At 37.3% G+C, this 17,374-nt stretch overlaps 1 protein-coding gene across 1 annotated transcript in view; it reads right to left on the reverse strand.

The window, feature by feature from the left end:
* Positions 1-17,374, reverse strand: part of MROH2B (maestro heat like repeat family member 2B) — a gene marked incomplete at both ends in the record, with an annotated part of 67,633 nt that overhangs the window by 38,769 nt on the left and 11,490 nt on the right. The window contains 12 exons of the mRNA XM_081310152.1: positions 3,163-3,270; positions 4,537-4,577; positions 5,127-5,268; positions 6,077-6,117; positions 6,265-6,421; positions 8,004-8,117; positions 9,370-9,492; positions 11,121-11,194; positions 12,082-12,195; positions 13,576-13,645; positions 13,738-13,830; positions 14,198-14,338. Of these exons, the coding sequence (XP_081166278.1) occupies positions 3,163-3,270; positions 4,537-4,577; positions 5,127-5,268; positions 6,077-6,117; positions 6,265-6,421; positions 8,004-8,117; positions 9,370-9,492; positions 11,121-11,194; positions 12,082-12,195; positions 13,576-13,645; positions 13,738-13,830; positions 14,198-14,338 (1,218 nt within the window). The remainder of the gene's footprint in view (positions 1-3,162; positions 3,271-4,536; positions 4,578-5,126; positions 5,269-6,076; positions 6,118-6,264; positions 6,422-8,003; positions 8,118-9,369; positions 9,493-11,120; positions 11,195-12,081; positions 12,196-13,575; positions 13,646-13,737; positions 13,831-14,197; positions 14,339-17,374) is intronic.

Below are 17,374 nucleotides of genomic sequence, written 5' to 3' on the forward strand. Positions count from 1 at the left end.
CAGGAGTGTAAAGGTTAGAAGGCCAGGTTGATGAAAAATGGAAGGAATGGAAATTGTCATCCAAAGGAAAGAAATTGGGGTGACTTAACCACTGCTTAACAGCCATGCACCTCAGGTGCTATCTCTTCTTGAAGGTGTTTCTTTGCCCCAGGTCTGTCTTCCACTGATGCTCTTCTGATTACTCTACACCTTGGGCACCACCATTATAATGCCTTTCACTCTCTATTAGAATTTTAAAAATATTCTTCTTTAGTTCTGTGCTCAAATTTGGGTTCTTGGCAACCAAGTGTCTTATGCATTATTTCCAATGTACAATTCCTGGTAATAATAGAGCACTTCACATATGCTCATTGGATAAACATGTACAATGAAAAAAGGGTTATTTCAAAGTTGGCTTTGATTTGTTTTCTAAGTTTCAAATAACTTATGACTATATCACATTAAATGAGCATCTCTTTGTGTAGAATCTCCATCTTATCAAGTGCAGGGGAGAAAACTGGCCAGTTGCTGGTATACTTCAAGGACTTTGCAAGACTTGCAGGATTATAGCTATCATGGTCATCATTAATCAGAGGGGAATCTATAGAACAGGGAGAAAGTTTGGTAGAAACAGGTGGAGGGAAATTAATGTGTTCAGTAGAAACTGTGTAGACCAGTCTGACCTGGGACAAGAGGGGGCATAGCTATTAAAAACAGGTGAAACTGTTGCTGCACTCTCAACTACCAGATGAGAATCTGTTTAGGTACCACCCACTTCGTTCCTGGTTATCCAGGAAAAAGGCTCTCCTGTGATAATAGAATTAGAATGAGGAAAACTGTGTACAACACAGAAGTAAACATCAGACAAGGACAAACTTTTTTGTTTTTTTTTTTGTTTTTTTATACTGAGGATTTAACCCAGGGGTGCTTTACCACTGAACTACACCCCCAGCCATTTTTATTTCATTTTCTTTCCTTTATTTTGAGACAGGGCCTTGCTAAGTTGCTGAGGCTGGCCTCAAACTTGTGATCCTCCTTTCTCAGTTTCCCAAGTCACTGGAATTACAGGTGTGTGCCATTGCGCCCAACTAGGGACAAAGTTTTTAGGGTCTATTTAACTTCATCTTGGGGGAAGGACTGGAAAAAACCTGGGAAAGTCTTGTGCTACGGAAAAACACTGACATGATGAAGAGAAAAGTTGCTTCTCTGCTGGTTTTGGCCAAATGTATAATATATTCCCACACTGGAATTTAGAGATGAGTCTAAAAATATCAGGAACCCAGCATTGGAAGAAAAGGTGGTAGACTTCAAAAACAGCTACAATGTTTCTGCTCTGCCTCTATCCATGCCATGTCTTCTTACTATGGGTGTTGCAACCGCTCATGAAAGGATTTTGTTTTCCTGATCCTTGTGTGAATCTTGTTTGTTACCAACAGAATGTGACAAAAATGACTGTGACACTCCTGAACCTATATCTCAAAGAGACTCTGCAAAGTTTCTGTTGTCACTCCCATGAAGGCCAGCCTCACCTGTCCTGCTGGACAATGAGACCACAGGAACAGAATCAACTGTCCTAACTGAGACCAGCACCTCCAGGCAACCTCCTTGAGCCTAATTAAGATTAGAAGACCGGCCAGTTGAGCCTTGCGTAGACCATCTCAAAGTTTTCAACTGCAAAATTATGAACTGAATAGGTAGCTGTTGTTTTAAGCCACTAAGAGTAGCTTCTTATGCAGCAAAAGCTAACTGGTACACTCTTACTTTACTCTTGTTCAGCATAGGGCTGAAGGCTATCTAGACATCTCATTGCAAAAATTGCTCTGCCCACCTGTACTCCACCATTATTCTGGAGTAATCTTGTAAGTCTGGAAACTACTGGATGAATGTATGACCTTAGGTGCACAGGGCAAATCTGTAACAAGAAGATGGAACATTGCTTACAAAATCTTTTTAATGTGTCTGCAGGCTTGGTAGACCAATTTGGAGAATCAATACTCCGTACCAAATTAGAGAGTTGATCAGTGAGGGGAATTTCAAAAATCACATAGGAGAGTTGAAGTTTAATAATGAATAATTTGTAGGAAAAATACTTATTATTGGAACTGAAGAATTTTAAGAAATGTTTTTTTTCAGGAAAATAAAATTATGACTGATTTAACATAATAATGACCATGATCAGCTTTTATATTAAGCACACCCTTACCTGTTCCAGGCACTTCACCAGGAACTTTCTATATGTTACCTACTGAATCCTCATGACACTACAACCCTCATAGGGCTGTTCCTATTTTAAAGATGAGTATGCTGAGGATCCAGAGAAATAAAACAGTTTCTCATGGGCTACATGAGGAGCAAGAAGCAGACACTGGATATGATCTGCACTTAAAATGGAAGGATGCCAATAAAGAAGAAGGACATTATGTCATTGGCAGGAAAATGATTGCAACTGGAGAACATTTTGCTAAGTGAAATAAGCCAGACTGAGAAAGTCAAGGGTCAAATGTTTTCTCTCACATGTGAACGCTATAAAGAAAAAATAGATCTTATGATAATGAAGGGTTAACAGTAAAGGAAAAGAAGGGAGAGGCAAGAGAAGAGAGAGGGGGGAAGTAATGGGGAATAAAATTGATCAAATGATATTATGTGCATGTATAAATATATTATAATGAATCCCACTATTATGCATAATTATAATGCATCAATATTTTTTTAAAAAAACAGAATGGAAGGCTACAAGGTGGAGGGTTACATAGAGGTCATTTGGAGACATAGGGATGGAAAAACTGTCTTTTGAGCATTTTCTTACCTCTAAGCTTTTGTTAATGTAGTGGCTCATTTTGGGCAGCAAACCCCACAAGACTGGCATAATGGAAACCAGTACATAAACTGACATGAAGCCACCAATGTGGGAGAGACTGCCACTCTTTTTTTCCCTTCTAGAAGAGTACCCTGAACTCTTAGGCACATATCTATCTTGTCCCAGTCTTTCTTGCAGATAGGTGTTACCCTGTGAGCACATTTCAGCCAAAATTGAGGTGAAGAGAGGTAAATGGCCTTAAAAGGAGGGAACTGCTTTTTCTAATCATTCCTCCCTCATTTTGATTGCAGTAAAAACAAGATGGAGCTTGAGAAGCATTTTGGATCATAAGGTACCTACTTAGGTCCCTCAGCTGAAACACCAACCTTCTCAATGGAGGTGTTGCTGTAACTGTCCATTTGCTGGTTGAAATCCCGACTCAACTGGATGGTCCAGGCGGTGTCATTGATTTTCCATAAAGATTCTTTGAGCAGCTGTTGTAGGAAGTGGAAGTGAGAGATGAGTGTGATGGTTTTATGTGCTTTGTTGGTACTTTTTTGTTGCCTTATCTTTTAAAAGAATAAAGGTGTATTAAATGGGACCTTTTCCTATAAAATAACTGGTGACTTGAGAACTTTTCCTCTTTATTTAAAAAGCATTTTCTGATATGTTCTGAATTCTCTTTAAGAACAAAATACACAAAAATATGGAAATAACTCTACGTTAGTGCCTTCCTTATTTTTCCCTTCAACAAAAACTTCTGAATGACTCAAAGTAGAAACTAACCCAATGTGAAATTTAAGTTGAAGCTAACGTTTTTCAAATTTTGATAGATTTGGAAAAACTTCATTTTGTCAATGTGAGTTTGGCTTATTATATATAAAAAAATAAAAAAAAATCCATGAGGGAGATCTTTAGAATAAGAAATTAAATGCACTTAATAACCAATTAAATGTACAGGCACATCTCTGCCAACTTCCCCAGTGGTAAAGTAAATACTTCTGGATTCACCAATTGTTTGAGCCAGGGTTACAATCGGTCCTCTGAACCCTTGGTATTTCATTCAACAACACATAAAAAGACATTTTTTTATTTTTGTTTTTGTCTTTTTGGAGGACAAAATCCATGCAATTTCTAAAATATATGATTTCTCCTGTATTTTTCCACTTCAAGGTTAGAAAAAGACACAATGTCAAAGCCAGTGAAAATGCTTATATGCATTATTTTTTAATAGGAGAGCATCCAATGGGTTCCTTAAAGGAAAGAAATTAAACAGACTTAGAAGATGAGGGGAAGAAGGCACAGGCATACAGCTTTGGAAAAAGAAGACTAGACCTATACTGAAGATAGGAGGAAGACAATGAACTGCTATGAAGGCTTCCTAACAGAGAAAGAAAATTTCTTTTGTTGTTAATCTAGTTGTTAAAAGGGGTAGATGTAACTTTATCCTATGTTAATATATAATATACCACAGTGGATCTAAGCATCAGGTACATCCACAAGAAATTAATTTAAAAAATGCTATGGTTAAATGGCAGAAAGATTAGTAGAGGAAAGGTAACAGAAGATGGGAGAGGGAAGGAAAAGGGGAGGTATGGGGCGGAGGGCTGAACTGGAACAAGACATATTCCATGTTTTCACAATTACGTAAAAATGGATTCTACTGTCATGTATAACTAAAAAGAATGATGTAAAAAGAGGGGTAGCTAGAGTTTATTTCCTCATTCATCTTTAACAATTCACCTAGAAGCCACCCTTACCTGAAGCAGCATAAGTTCCCACAGCACTCTAGCATTGTTTCCTAGAAATAAAAATTGAAGCAATAACTGCAAACAAACTTGTCTCAAATTCTCCCCCATCAGTCCCCCAGTTGATGCTGGAACTCCATTTCAGGCTTTCTTCCTGCTCTGTGATGAAATTTACATTTTTTGCAACTTTAAAGTACTTGTTAGGTGAAGAGTGCATATTTAATCCCTTAAACAAATCTAGGTTTTTTTTTTCTAATTTCAGCAGTAATTACTGAAATCACCATATTTTGATACTCGAATGTGAATGGATAATGACTTTTTAGAAGAATATCAAAACAGGATTTGTCTAGATATAAGAAAAAGGTCAGGGCAAAAGTAAGCCTTCCTGCAAATCGTGTGCCCCACCAGGTCCTCTCACAGTATGAGCATTGGTAGAGAAATAAAACACAAGGAATTAAGGAAAAATACATAGATTGTTGTCTAACTTGCATGCTAAGCTCAGAGTTGTAGCCTAAAATGAGCAACAACAGCTTCACACAGAGAAATGGTGCACCATTTTTTTTTGTGTTCCCATCTCCTTAGTAAAGACTCTATCCAAGTACCTTCCAGAGGCTTCAGGAGCTCAGGTACTAGTGTTTTCCATAAGTCTACCAATTTGGGGTGAATTATCTCAGGCAGTATCTTCAAAAGTCCTATTGCACCAGCTCCACGTATTGAACCTAGACTGGCAAGCACAGATATTACCTGAAGGATGAAAGAGATAAGTATTCATCAATTTTAGAGGTATTTAAAAGGTTCACCTACCTTTTCCTTTTTTTTGGTTCCAGATTCCCTTGATTCCTAAATTGGATAATCACTTAACAAATCATCACAGTCCTTACTTATTCTACAGCAAAGATAATATTTAGACAATCCTCCCATTTTTTCCCCCTGATGATAATAAAGGTGAAAAAATATATGGAAGCCACACACACACACACACACACACACACACACACACACACAATAAATAAATAAAAAGGGAGAAGAAAAGATAAATGGAAATAATCAATACTCAGATCTATCTATTTATTAAATAAATGAATGCATATGGAAACATGCTTGAGTAAATGATACATATGTGGCCAAAAAGATCGAAGGGAAGTCCATACAAATGGTGTGGGATTTGTTTGATGGTACTTCTGGATGAGATTCAGTCTGTGAGTATTATAAAGTCATAAAGTTTGAGAAATATTTCAAAGTGAGGAAACAATCTTGCCAGTAGTTGCATATACCACATGTCTTTAGTATAGTAGAAATTTTGTTACTGAGATCATGTTAGTGGTTTTTTTTTTTTTTTGAGTATGTATGTAATTTGTTGTTGAGAAAGGGTCTCACTATGTTTGCCAAGGCTGGCTTTGAGCTTGTGATCCATCTTCCTGCCTCAACTTCATGAATAGCTGAAATTATAGGTATGTACCACCATGCCCAATGTTTACGCAATTTTTATTAGCATTGTATTTTGAACTGAATTATCCACAGCAACTGAAATTCGTCTTTTTAACTCACTCACCAGAAGTCTGGCCAGTAGCTGCTGTGGTGAAGGAAGGTTCACTAGAAAGAGAAAGCAATTTTCAATCATCACTGTAGGGGCCAGAGAAATTCAGACTGGGGTTGGGTGGAAGATCAGAGCACAGAAGACTTTCTGGAAATGAGTCTCTCCTAATAGCAAAACTTGGCTTTGTTTCTGAATGTACAAACCAGCTCCTGTAGAGACGACGAGTGCCGATGACTCCTTCATATTATTCTTCTTCCTCTCTTCTGCCATGATCAGAATTCGGATGATGTTGAACAGGTAGTCCAGGGTTCCTGTGTATTCTTCAGGCACCACAAAAGTCAGGATTCTTGGCCATAGTACCTGTGGAACACACGGGGCAAGATGAAAGGGTCACTTATTCTTTTCTATGACTTCTTCCTAAGCCTCACTGAGGTTTCTTTCTGACTCAGAAACTTTCATTGGTTAAAATCTTGTGGTTCAGGACAGGTCAAAATGAAATAAGTTAGGTAAAATCCCTTTTATTTTCAGGTGCTAGTTGTAGTAAGTGTTGCTCAATGGTTCTTCCTGGAATTTGGGGCAGGACAATTACTCATTGTCAGGGATGGTTGCAGGTACCACAGGAAGTCTAATGTCCCAGGGTCCCCTTCACCAAGTTCCTGTCATCAGTGTGACAACTGAAAATGCCCCACATATTTCCCCAGGCTGCTTCAATTAAGAACCCCTGGGAGAGGATAGGATATTCTTAGTGTTTCAGGCTCTCATCTTTCTGCTCTGAAGGTCCTGAATTGCTATAGTTTGTATAAATACTGTGCTTCATGCCCCATTCCCCTACCCAGGAAATCTCTCTTGTCTAATGGAGACCTTGGTGTCAACTTGGACTCTTCTTTCTTCCTTGTCATCTGTATTTTTATTTTTATTTTTACTTTATTGTTCAAAACATCATCTGTATTTTATCACCAAGTTGTCATTTTCATTGTAAAATCTTTCCTGCCCTTCTGTGTTTCATTCCTTCTGTTACAATGCTGCTGCAGTTCCAATTCCTACAGTTACAATGCTGTGAGTTGTGGCTGGTCTGTTACAAAGTCTCTTTGCTTAGACTACCTGTATCTTGGTCCATTAGTTTCCTACAACTATTATTTGCAGTGCTTAGGCTTTTGATTAAAATTTTCATTGGTTTGTTAAACAAAACACAAGGTAGGAGTTTGGCTTTCCAGGACCTTTAGAGTCTGGGACAGCCTTTATTTGTGGAGTCAAAAGTTTCAATCTTAGGATGCATTAGAAATATTGGAATGGATTTGATTGCAGACTCATGGGCCCCATGTTCAGATATACTGATTCAGCACATCTGGCATGTGGCCAGGATCTGCATTTTAAATGAATGTCCCAGATAACTCAAATCACGCACCAACATACATGAAGCCTATGATCCACTTAAATCGGGTGGTCTGTTAATTGTCTCCTTGGATGGGCTATGTACTTCTGGCCATGAAAATCCTTTCTCAGGCTATTTTGCTTAAGGAAAATGTTGATTCCAAGACTCCTCCCCCTAGGTGCAGATTAATTAGGTATTTGGTAAGGTTTCAGCATGGGTGACTTACCATCTTCCCAGATGAATCAGGAAAGTTTAGTGTCTATTGCATCATAGCTCCCATTCACTACTCAATACTATTTCTAGGTAGGTTTGGGGAGAAGAGAATATATATGCACTTATAAAACTGTGCTGTACTATTCAGATATATGTAGCTATTATTAGTTACCTTAATTATTAAATTGATTTATTCAACTTCTGATTTTTTAGGAAACTCTATGTGCTGAACATAACAATGTACATCCTCTATCAAAGCATCAAAAAGCTGATGACACAAACCCCTTTCATCCTAGGAGGGCAGAGCTTTGGGCAGGTGGTTGAAGTAACTGTAGCTGTTGACGAAGGAACACTTACCTGGGGCATTCCAAAGACGAGTGGATCCAGGTTTTTAAGGACCTTGAGACTTGTTTCTTGAACAGATTTCTCCCCAATTTCTTCCTCATGGGAATTAGATTTCACTGTTTTTTCCTTTAATAAAGATGAAACAGGTGACAATAAGCCCTAAAGTTGGTCCTTGTAACCTTATGTAGATGTGTTTTCAGTTTCTGGAATGGGGATGTTGTCACTCAAGGAGCTCTGGATCCTGGTGATATTGTCTCCAACATCTAATCCCTATTTGAAAGGGCCCCTTGGAGGAATGGGTTGGAAAATACACCCCTGGATAAAATAGAAAAGTAAAAATTGTGAGGATCTTTGAGCAGGGGATATCCCCACCCCCAGTCAGTTCTTTTTCATTTTCTCTGGGGCAAAAATTTTTAAAGCACTGCTTCCTGGTGGAGTAGATTGCAATTTCAGTTGTGATTTCTTCCTAAAATTGCTGATATATCTCATTTTTTTTTGTACCAGGGATTGAACTCAGGAGCACTTAACCACTGAGCCACATTCCCAGCCTTTTTTAATTTTTTTTATTTTGAGGCAGGGTCTTGCTAAGTTGCTTAGGGCCATGTTAAGTTGCTGAGGCTGGCTTTGAACTTGTGATTCTCCTGCCTCAGTTTCCAGAGACACTGGGATAACAGGTGTATACCACTTTGCCTTGACTTACACACAATTTTCATCTACAGAAAGTTGAGCCCTGTTGTTATGGTCTGAATGGTTGCGTTTCCCCAAAATTCATGTGTTGAAATATTAATGCTCATGGTGATGGTATTAGGAGGAGTGGCACTTGGAAGCTGATTAGGTCATGAGGGCAGAGGCTTTGTGTTTGAAACTGATGGTCATGTGAAAGGAGTCTTGGTGGGCTAGGTGGCTATCCTATGTGTGGACTTAGGGATAAGGCACCGTCTGTGAAGAAGCAAGCCCTCACCAGACATTGAATCTTGGATTTTTCATCATGCAGAACTGTGAGGAATAAAGGTTCACAAGCCACACAGTCTATGTCATTTTTGCATTAGCTGACCAAATGGACTAGAACATTAGTGCATTTAGTATCAGTGTCTCTTGTTTTCTTAAAAACAATCCACTCTCTCTGTGCCTCTCCACACCAACCCCATTCTCAAAATTAAAGATGCTGGTTGTCTCCTCAGAGGAAGCTGTGATTTAACCTCCCTTTTACTTGTTGACAGGAGTGAAAGGGAGCTGAGAATCCAGAGGCCGGTAAAAATTACCGAAAAATCACAATGAAATATAACTTTGAAATCAGTTATTTAATAGAGCCCAGTAATTTTTTTTTTTTTAAATCCCAGGCTTCAGCGTGACACTCAAAACTGAAGACCCCTCATACCAGTTTCTTGTTAGACTTTGCAAACTGGGAGAAGACATAATCAATCAAGGGCCATCCTTCCCGAGCTTCAATATAGCATTTATCACACATGGTTTGGATGAGAAGAAGGGTGGATTTCCTCACCTAGAGTAGGAACAAGGCAATAGCAATACTTTAGTATATTTAGAAGAATGGAGATGTACCTTATCTTATAACCATTGTGAGTCATTCAAAGGTGGGAACCTTTTCAAAAGAGAATATAAAATGAGCTATATTTACAATAAATAAATGGAGTAGGAAACAGTCTACAGAGTCACTGGAAATGCTCTCTTCAACCTAAATATTTTTCCCCAGATCCCAAAGACATATCCTTTATTGTAAAATGTTGGAAACTTGGGGCTGAAACACTGCCTCACTTTAAATATACTCAATGAAGAGTATTGTAGATTGAATTACAGGCCCTCAATTGTTTATTCACAATTCTAAAATCCAAAGAACCCTGAAAACTGGAATTTTTTTTTAAAAAATCATTTAGTGGCAAAATCCATATTAATCTCTTTTAAAGCTGTTTGTAGTCTTATGTGTAGTGTGGATATGTGTACATTGTATTGCAGAAATACCCATTGATTTAGATTTTGGGTTGCTATTACAATAATGTCTTTCTATAATCTAAAAAATTTTGAATTCTGAAATATATCTAGCCTTCAGAATTAGAGGGAGAGATTATAAATTTGCATTATAATATTTTTTAGCAATATTTGGTTTAAATTCATTTATTTGATTGCTTCCCTGGAGGACAGAAACCTGAAGACCCAATCCTTGAGTGAATGGGCCATTTATTGCAGGGTGGGAAGTAAAAACTAATTTTTAACAGAAAAGCAGGGCTGCTTGATGGTCAAAGTATGAAGACACAGAATTACTCTACATAGTAAAGCAAAAAAGATCCATCTTCTTTTTTTATTTGCCTAGGGAACTGGCCTTTGAATGTATCCATACTTTTTTATTCTATTCCAAACTACTTTCATAGTTCTTCTCTTGGCTTGGTTCATTACTGGAACACGCACACACACACACACACACACATACACACACATATAAATATATAAATAAATGTATATGTATACATAATGGAGTGATATATATTTTTGCATGCTCATATTTTACTCCATTATTATGTATTGCAAAGTTTTTGTTATTTTAAATAACAAAATATCCATTGAAGTCCAAAGCCTTTTAGAAGGTTTTTCTCCTCTTCTTTCTCCCCTTCTGCAAAGAGTTTGTTCTCAAGGTGTAGGTTTCATACAAAGACTACAATAACTGCTAATTTTCTTGATTTCTCCCAGCACAAGTTCTCTATTTTCTGACTTTACTACTATAGTCAAATAATCAGGAAATATTGAGCAATCTATGGTGTGCAAGACTTGTTCTCAGTGCTCTCTGGATGGAAAATAGGATATATAAGCTAAGAACAAGATTCAGGGTTTTTTGGGGGGAGGGAGGAGGAAACACATTATCTTTATAATTAACATTTATTTTTAAACATCTGAAGAGCATTGACATAGTGCTGCTCTGGGTGAGAGTCCATTGAAAGGCCTCTTAGGGTTTTACCTTCATGGAGTTTATCTTTTTGGGATTGAGTTATTTTAAAAATGAAATTGATCATTGATCTCTTCTTAAAGCAGTCTCACAGTTGGTTCTTAAAAAATTAGTGTTATTTCATCTACTCCTATAACTACCAATAACAAAGTAAAAGTTTCTATTAATTCTCTTACTTTTGTATTGGGGTCACCCATGACAACTTTGACTGTTCTTTCAACTGAAATGATATGATCCCTCAACCTGGGTTCTGGAAGAAAAAGAAAGATTGTGAGGTCAGATCCAGTAGGAGTACAGTGTTTTTACGGTTGATGAAAATCTACTAGATTTATGGTACATGATTGTCTTTTGTCTTTAACATGTTATTAAATTATTTCCTACCCTTTTCTTTCCTAACTCTTTAAAGAGTCTGTGTCTTTCTTTACTTCCTACGACATTTGTTTCATCTTGTTTGAAGTGTTCGCTTCCATCAGGGATTCAATATGTCATTCCTGGTGGATCGGCTCTGAATTTTGTAAGACTACATTATGTTTTCTGATATGCTGATTCTTTAGTATAGTTCTAACTGTAATTTTTTAAAAAAATCTATATTATGTTGTGCAAAAATGAATTCTCATTTTATTGAATCACAGGTATCATCAATTTTATGATGCACTGTTATTTTATATTGCACCAAAAAAAGAAAAAAATAGTGGTTAACTAAAGATGTTTTAAAATGAAAGATTCATTCAATATTATGAAAATACTGAATGCTTTTTGGAATTAATGAAATGTGGTAATTCATTAAATTACTCTCTATTTTAAATGTACTAACATGTAGGGAATTGTACATTCCTCCTGCCTACCTGCTGTCTGTAATTGATTTCCTTAATCTACTTGCTGGATCTTCTAAATTTGAAATTTGATTTGAAAAATCTACTCATCTATTTCAACAGAATGTATCCAAAGTATCATGAAAGAAGAGAGGCAACTGAAAATGTCTGTTTAAAAGTAATGGACAGTTTAAGACTGAGAAGGCAGAGTTTAATGTGCATATGATGTTTTACAGATAACTTAGGATAGAATTAATGGGATGCATAGGCATTAGTTTGCTTCTTGGTATGAAATAAACCACTCTGTATTGTCCCTAATGCTTACCCTCAGCACTGATGATTGATTTTAACAAAGTCAAGACTCCTATTCGAATAACTTCATTGTTACTTCTTATTTGTTCATCAAAAAATTCCATCAGGTCTGCTGCATTGGAATGGGCTGCAGGTTTAAGAAATACTGGGGTCATAAGAACTCATTTTCATCTCAGGTAAATGCTTCTGCATGGGAAGAAGGATTGTCAAAGTCACTCTTCAGTTTGTAATTTGATTATATGATGTCCATGCTTCGTATTTCAGAATTACTTAAGCAGTTTGGTTGCTAAGAACTTTCTATATCTAGTGGGTTCACTTATGTTAATACCTGTGAACATGGCCTTATTTGGAAATTAAGATCTTTGCAGATATAATCATGTTAATAGAGGGTCCTTAGAGTGGGTCCTGGTTCAGCATGACTGGTGTCCTTAGAAGAAGAGGAGAAGAGACACAGTTTTGGCCAGATGGAGGTAATGGAAATGGAGGCAGACGGGAGTGATGTTTTGCCAGATGTGAAGCTAGAGGACTGCAGGCATTGAAGCAGGCAAAGTTGAGGAAATGCCTGGCTGGAGGAGAGCAGTTTGTTTCAGAAATTGTCAGAGAGGAAATAAATTAGCTAATTAGGCCGAGGAGGAATGTATAGAGACAGAGGGGTTTGTCACAAGAAAAGTAGAACATAATAGAAAGGTATACAATGAAGTCAGTGTGGTGACATTTTGGATGGAGAATGGAGATGTGGGAGGCTTTAGACGGATGCTGTGCTTCATCCCCAGGAGCTGAGCTGGTGCAGAGTTTTGCATCCTGACCTGGGGACTTGATTTCTTCTGTGGCAATCATTCCAACCAGGTGATGAAGGGGCTATGACGGTGCCATAAGGGCAAGAAGAAAAAGGAGAATGAGGAGGTAGAGAAAGATTGAGGGGGGCTGGGGATGTGGCTCAAGCGGTAGCGCGCTCGCCTGGCATGCGTGCGGCCCGGGTTTGAACCTCAGCACCACATACCAACAAAGATGTTGTGTCCGCCGAGAACTAAAATAAAAAATAAATAAATTCTCTCTTTCTCTCTCTCTCTCTCTCCCCCTCTCCTCTCTCTTAAAAAAAAAAAAAAGAGAGAAAGATTGAGGGCTAAAGAGGCTTGAACACAATAAGATGGCCAAAGGTGAAAAGGGGTGACTTTGGACTTGACAGTTTCTCATCATCTGAAATACCAAGAAAAAAATAGCCAATTTTCTATTCTTAGGGTTAGCAACTCTTCCTAGTTTCCCAGGGACTTCTATGGACTGAGAGCTGAAAATTCTCTATTCCCAGAACCCTGCCACCTTACCTATACCATCCCTCCTGGAAGCTTATGGGAGAGGGGAAGGCACAGAATACTGTGAGCTGAAGAAACATTTTGTGTGTGTTATATGTGGTGATAACTAAAGTGACGATTTGCACACCCTCTTACCATTGTTGTTTTGGTCACCTGGGGACATTTTTTTTAATGCCCATCAGGATGCAGGATCCTACCTAGAATGAGGAAACAGTTTGAAGCTTCAATTTCATTTTCCTTTGCAGAAGGCTCTGGAATTCTGCAGAACTGAATGGGGAGGAAAGAAAAAATCAGGTGATAGAAGTGAAAAAGAGAAAACCAGTTAAAACCAAACAGAGTTGACAGCATGGTCATCTTACCTGGTGAAGTAAATTGATAAAGATGGATTTTCTCAAGTTTCTGGGAAAGACAATGTCATACATGACTGCTGCAGCCAGTATCTCTTTTATACTCTAAAATGGAAGAGTATACAGGTTAGGCGGAATCCACCAGAGATGCAGAGACCCAGGACATGGAATGCAAATAGGTAAAATTTGTGAGGAGAACAACCCCATAACCTTCCCACAGTTACAGGTTTTCTTCAGTGATTCAGGCTCCCTTCACCTTGTTCAGTGCCTCAGTATTTGGAATGAAAATTTTCAGTCCCTTCGTGGAGTTACCATCACTAGCTAAGACAACCTATCTCCACCTCCCATTTACCAAATATTTAAGTTCAGCTGCCAAACAGGTCTTTAAGTTCCATCGGTCCTTTGAGACTCAATGTCCTCAGAAGGGTTGTAGATTGATTCTGATTCAGTTCCTTTAAGGTGTGGCTCTTACCTGAGTGATGTGGAAATCAATCTCTTGGTCTTTATACTGGTTCAGGAGCCAGTGTACCTGGTTTAGGGCAAATTCACAGAAGTCTTCTCGGTGTAGCAGCAGGCTCACAGTGGGGCCATGGACCTTTACTATGGCCAAAATCTGTAGAAAGAGCAAAATATACCATTTCTAATACATGATTATAGTATTTATATACTTACTGGGTATAAGGAGCTTTAGGGGATCCCAGTAATTTTTACTTGATGCTTTCAGGCAAGAAGAGGTTCTGTAAAAATCTTTTAAAAAATGCTCTGGTGAAGGCCACTGCATGAGGCAGAGCAGTATTTATATTTGCATCTGTATCTACATTGATACTCATTGTAATACTTGCCCTTCTTCCTATTTGTTGAATCTCTAAGTCACTTTCTTTGATATATTAATGAATTGAAAATTTCCTTCTTTTAAGAAATATTTAGTGACTGCACATCACCTTGACCCACTACTGTTAGCTCTACCCAGTTCCCCCTCTCTCTCCCTGTCTTGGAATAAAACTTTTTGAAGAAGTTCGATACATGTGCTATCTTCACTTCCCACCTCCCATTCACTTCTCCACTATGCTTTCCTCTCCATTTGACTATGAAAATGAACAACTTCCACAGTACAACCTATAAATGTAATAAATTTTGATTATAAAAATTTAGATATCACAAATATTTGGAAAAAGAAAACAGTAGCCACAATAGCTATATATGACATGGTTTGGCATATATTATTTTAAAAAATTTTTAAAAATTTTTGTTTCTTTTTAGTTATGCATGACAGTAGAATTCATTTTGATAAAACTATGCACACATGGAATAATCTTATTCTAATTAGGACCCTATTCTTGAGAATGCACACGATGGTGGAATTCAATGTTATATTCATATATGTACATAGGAAAATTATTATGGATTTGTTCCACTTTCCTTTTCTATCCCCCTGTCCCTTCCCTTCATTTCCCTTTATCTAATCCAATTAACTTCTTTAATTCCCCTTCCCTGCCTCCTTTGTTATGAGTTAGCATCCAATATTAGAGAGAATGTTCAACCTTTGGTTTTTTTGGTGTTGGCTTATTTGACTTTGCATGATAGTCTCCAGTCCCATCTATTTACTGGCAAATGCCAAAATTTCATTCTCATTTATGGATGATGAGTGATATTCCATTGCATATAAATACCACATTTTCTTTATTCATTCACCTGTTTAAGGGTACCTAGGTTGGTTCCATAGCTTAGCAAATATGAATTGAGTTGTTATCAACATTAATGTAGCTATGCCACTGTCGTATGCTGATTTTAAATCCTTTGGATATGTACTAAGAATTAGAATACCTGGATCAAATGGTGTTTCCACTTCTAGTTTTTTGAGGAATTGCCATACTGCTTTCCAGAGTAGTTGCACCAATTTGCAGTCTCACCAAAAATTTTTTTAGTGTACATTTCCCCCAACATCCTTGTCAACGTTTATTGTTATTTGTTTTCTTAATAATGCCCATTCTGAATGGAGTGTGATGAAATCTCAGTGTAGTTTTAATTTGCATTTTTCTAATTGCTATGTGTGTTGAACATTTTTTTCATATATTTGTTGACCATTTGTATTTCTTCTTCTGTGAAGTGTCTGTTCCATTCCTTAGCCCATTTATTTATTTTTTTCTTTTTTGGTTTTTTTTTTGAGCTCTTTATATATCCTGGAAATTAATGTCCTATCTGAGGTGCAGATGACAAAGATTTTCTCCCATTCTGTAGGCCCTCTTTTCACATTCTTGATTGGTTTCTTTACTGTGAAGAAGCTTTTTAGTTTGATGAATTCCAGTTTATTGATTATTAACTTTATTCCTTGTGATTTAGGAGTCATTGAGAAAGTCATTTCCTAATCCAACATAGTGAAGAGTTGGCCCTACATTTTTTTTTGCAGTATTTGCAGGGTTTCTGGTGTAATTTCTAGGTCTTTGATCCACTTTGAGTTGAGTTTCATGCAAGGTGAGAGATAGGGGTTAAAATTTCATTCTGCCTCATATGGATTTCCAGTTTTTGCAGCACCATTTGTTGAGGAGGCTATTGTTTCTCCAATATATGTTTTTGGTACCTTTGTCTAGTATGAAGTAACTGTTTTTGTGGGTTTGTCTCTGTGCCTTGCATTCTGTTCCATTGATCTTCTTGTCTGTTTTGGTGTCAGTATCAGGCTGTTGTTGTTATTGTTCTGTAGTATAATTTGAAGTCTGGTATTGTGATACCTTCTGCTTCACTTTGCTCCCTCAGGATTGCTTTGACCCTTATTGGCCTCTTATTTTTTCAGATGAATTTCATGACCACTTTTTCTATATCTATAAAGAACGTCATTGGAATTTTTAGGGGGATTGCATTGAATCTGTATAGTGCTTTCAGTATATCATCATTTTGATAGTATTGATTCTTTCTGCCTATCCAAGAACATGGGAGGTCTTTCCATATTCTAAGGTCTTCCTGAATTTCTTTCTTTAGTGTTCTGTTGTTTTCATTGCAGAGGTCCTTTACTCCTTTTGATAGATTCCCCAATATTTTGTTTTTTTTGAGGCTATTGTGAATGGGATAGTTTTCCTAATTTCTCGTTCAGTGGATTCATCACTGATGTATAGTAATGCATTTGATATCTGGGTGTTGATTTTATATCCTGTTACTTTGCTAAATTCATTTATTAGTTCCAGAAGTTTTGAGTGTAATATTTTTGTATTTTATAAATATAGGATTATGTTGTTGGCAAATAATGATAGTTGGAGTTCTTCTTTTCCTATTCACACTCCTTTAATTTCTTTTATCTGTCTAATTGCTCTGGCTAGAGTTTCAAGACTAAGTTGAATAGAAATAGTGAAAGAGGGCATCCCTGTCTTGTTCCTCTTTTTAGTGAGAATGCTTTCATTTTGTCTCTGGTTAGAATGATGTTGGACTTGGGTTATTTCTTCTATCCCTATTTTTTTCTAGTGTTTTAAACATGAATGGATGCTGTATTTTGTCACACGCTCTTTCTACACCTATTGAGATAACACATGATTCTTTTCTTGAAGCCTATTCATGTGATGAATTCCATTAATTGATTGCTGTATGAACCAACCCTGCATCCGTGGGATGAAACCAGTTGATTTCCCTATCTTTTAAATGTGTTTTTGCATGGGATTTGCCA

Source organism: Spermophilus citellus (genome assembly GCF_964194105.1).
Source record: "Spermophilus citellus genome assembly, chromosome: 1".
Lineage (NCBI taxonomy): Eukaryota > Metazoa > Chordata > Mammalia > Rodentia > Sciuridae > Spermophilus > Spermophilus citellus.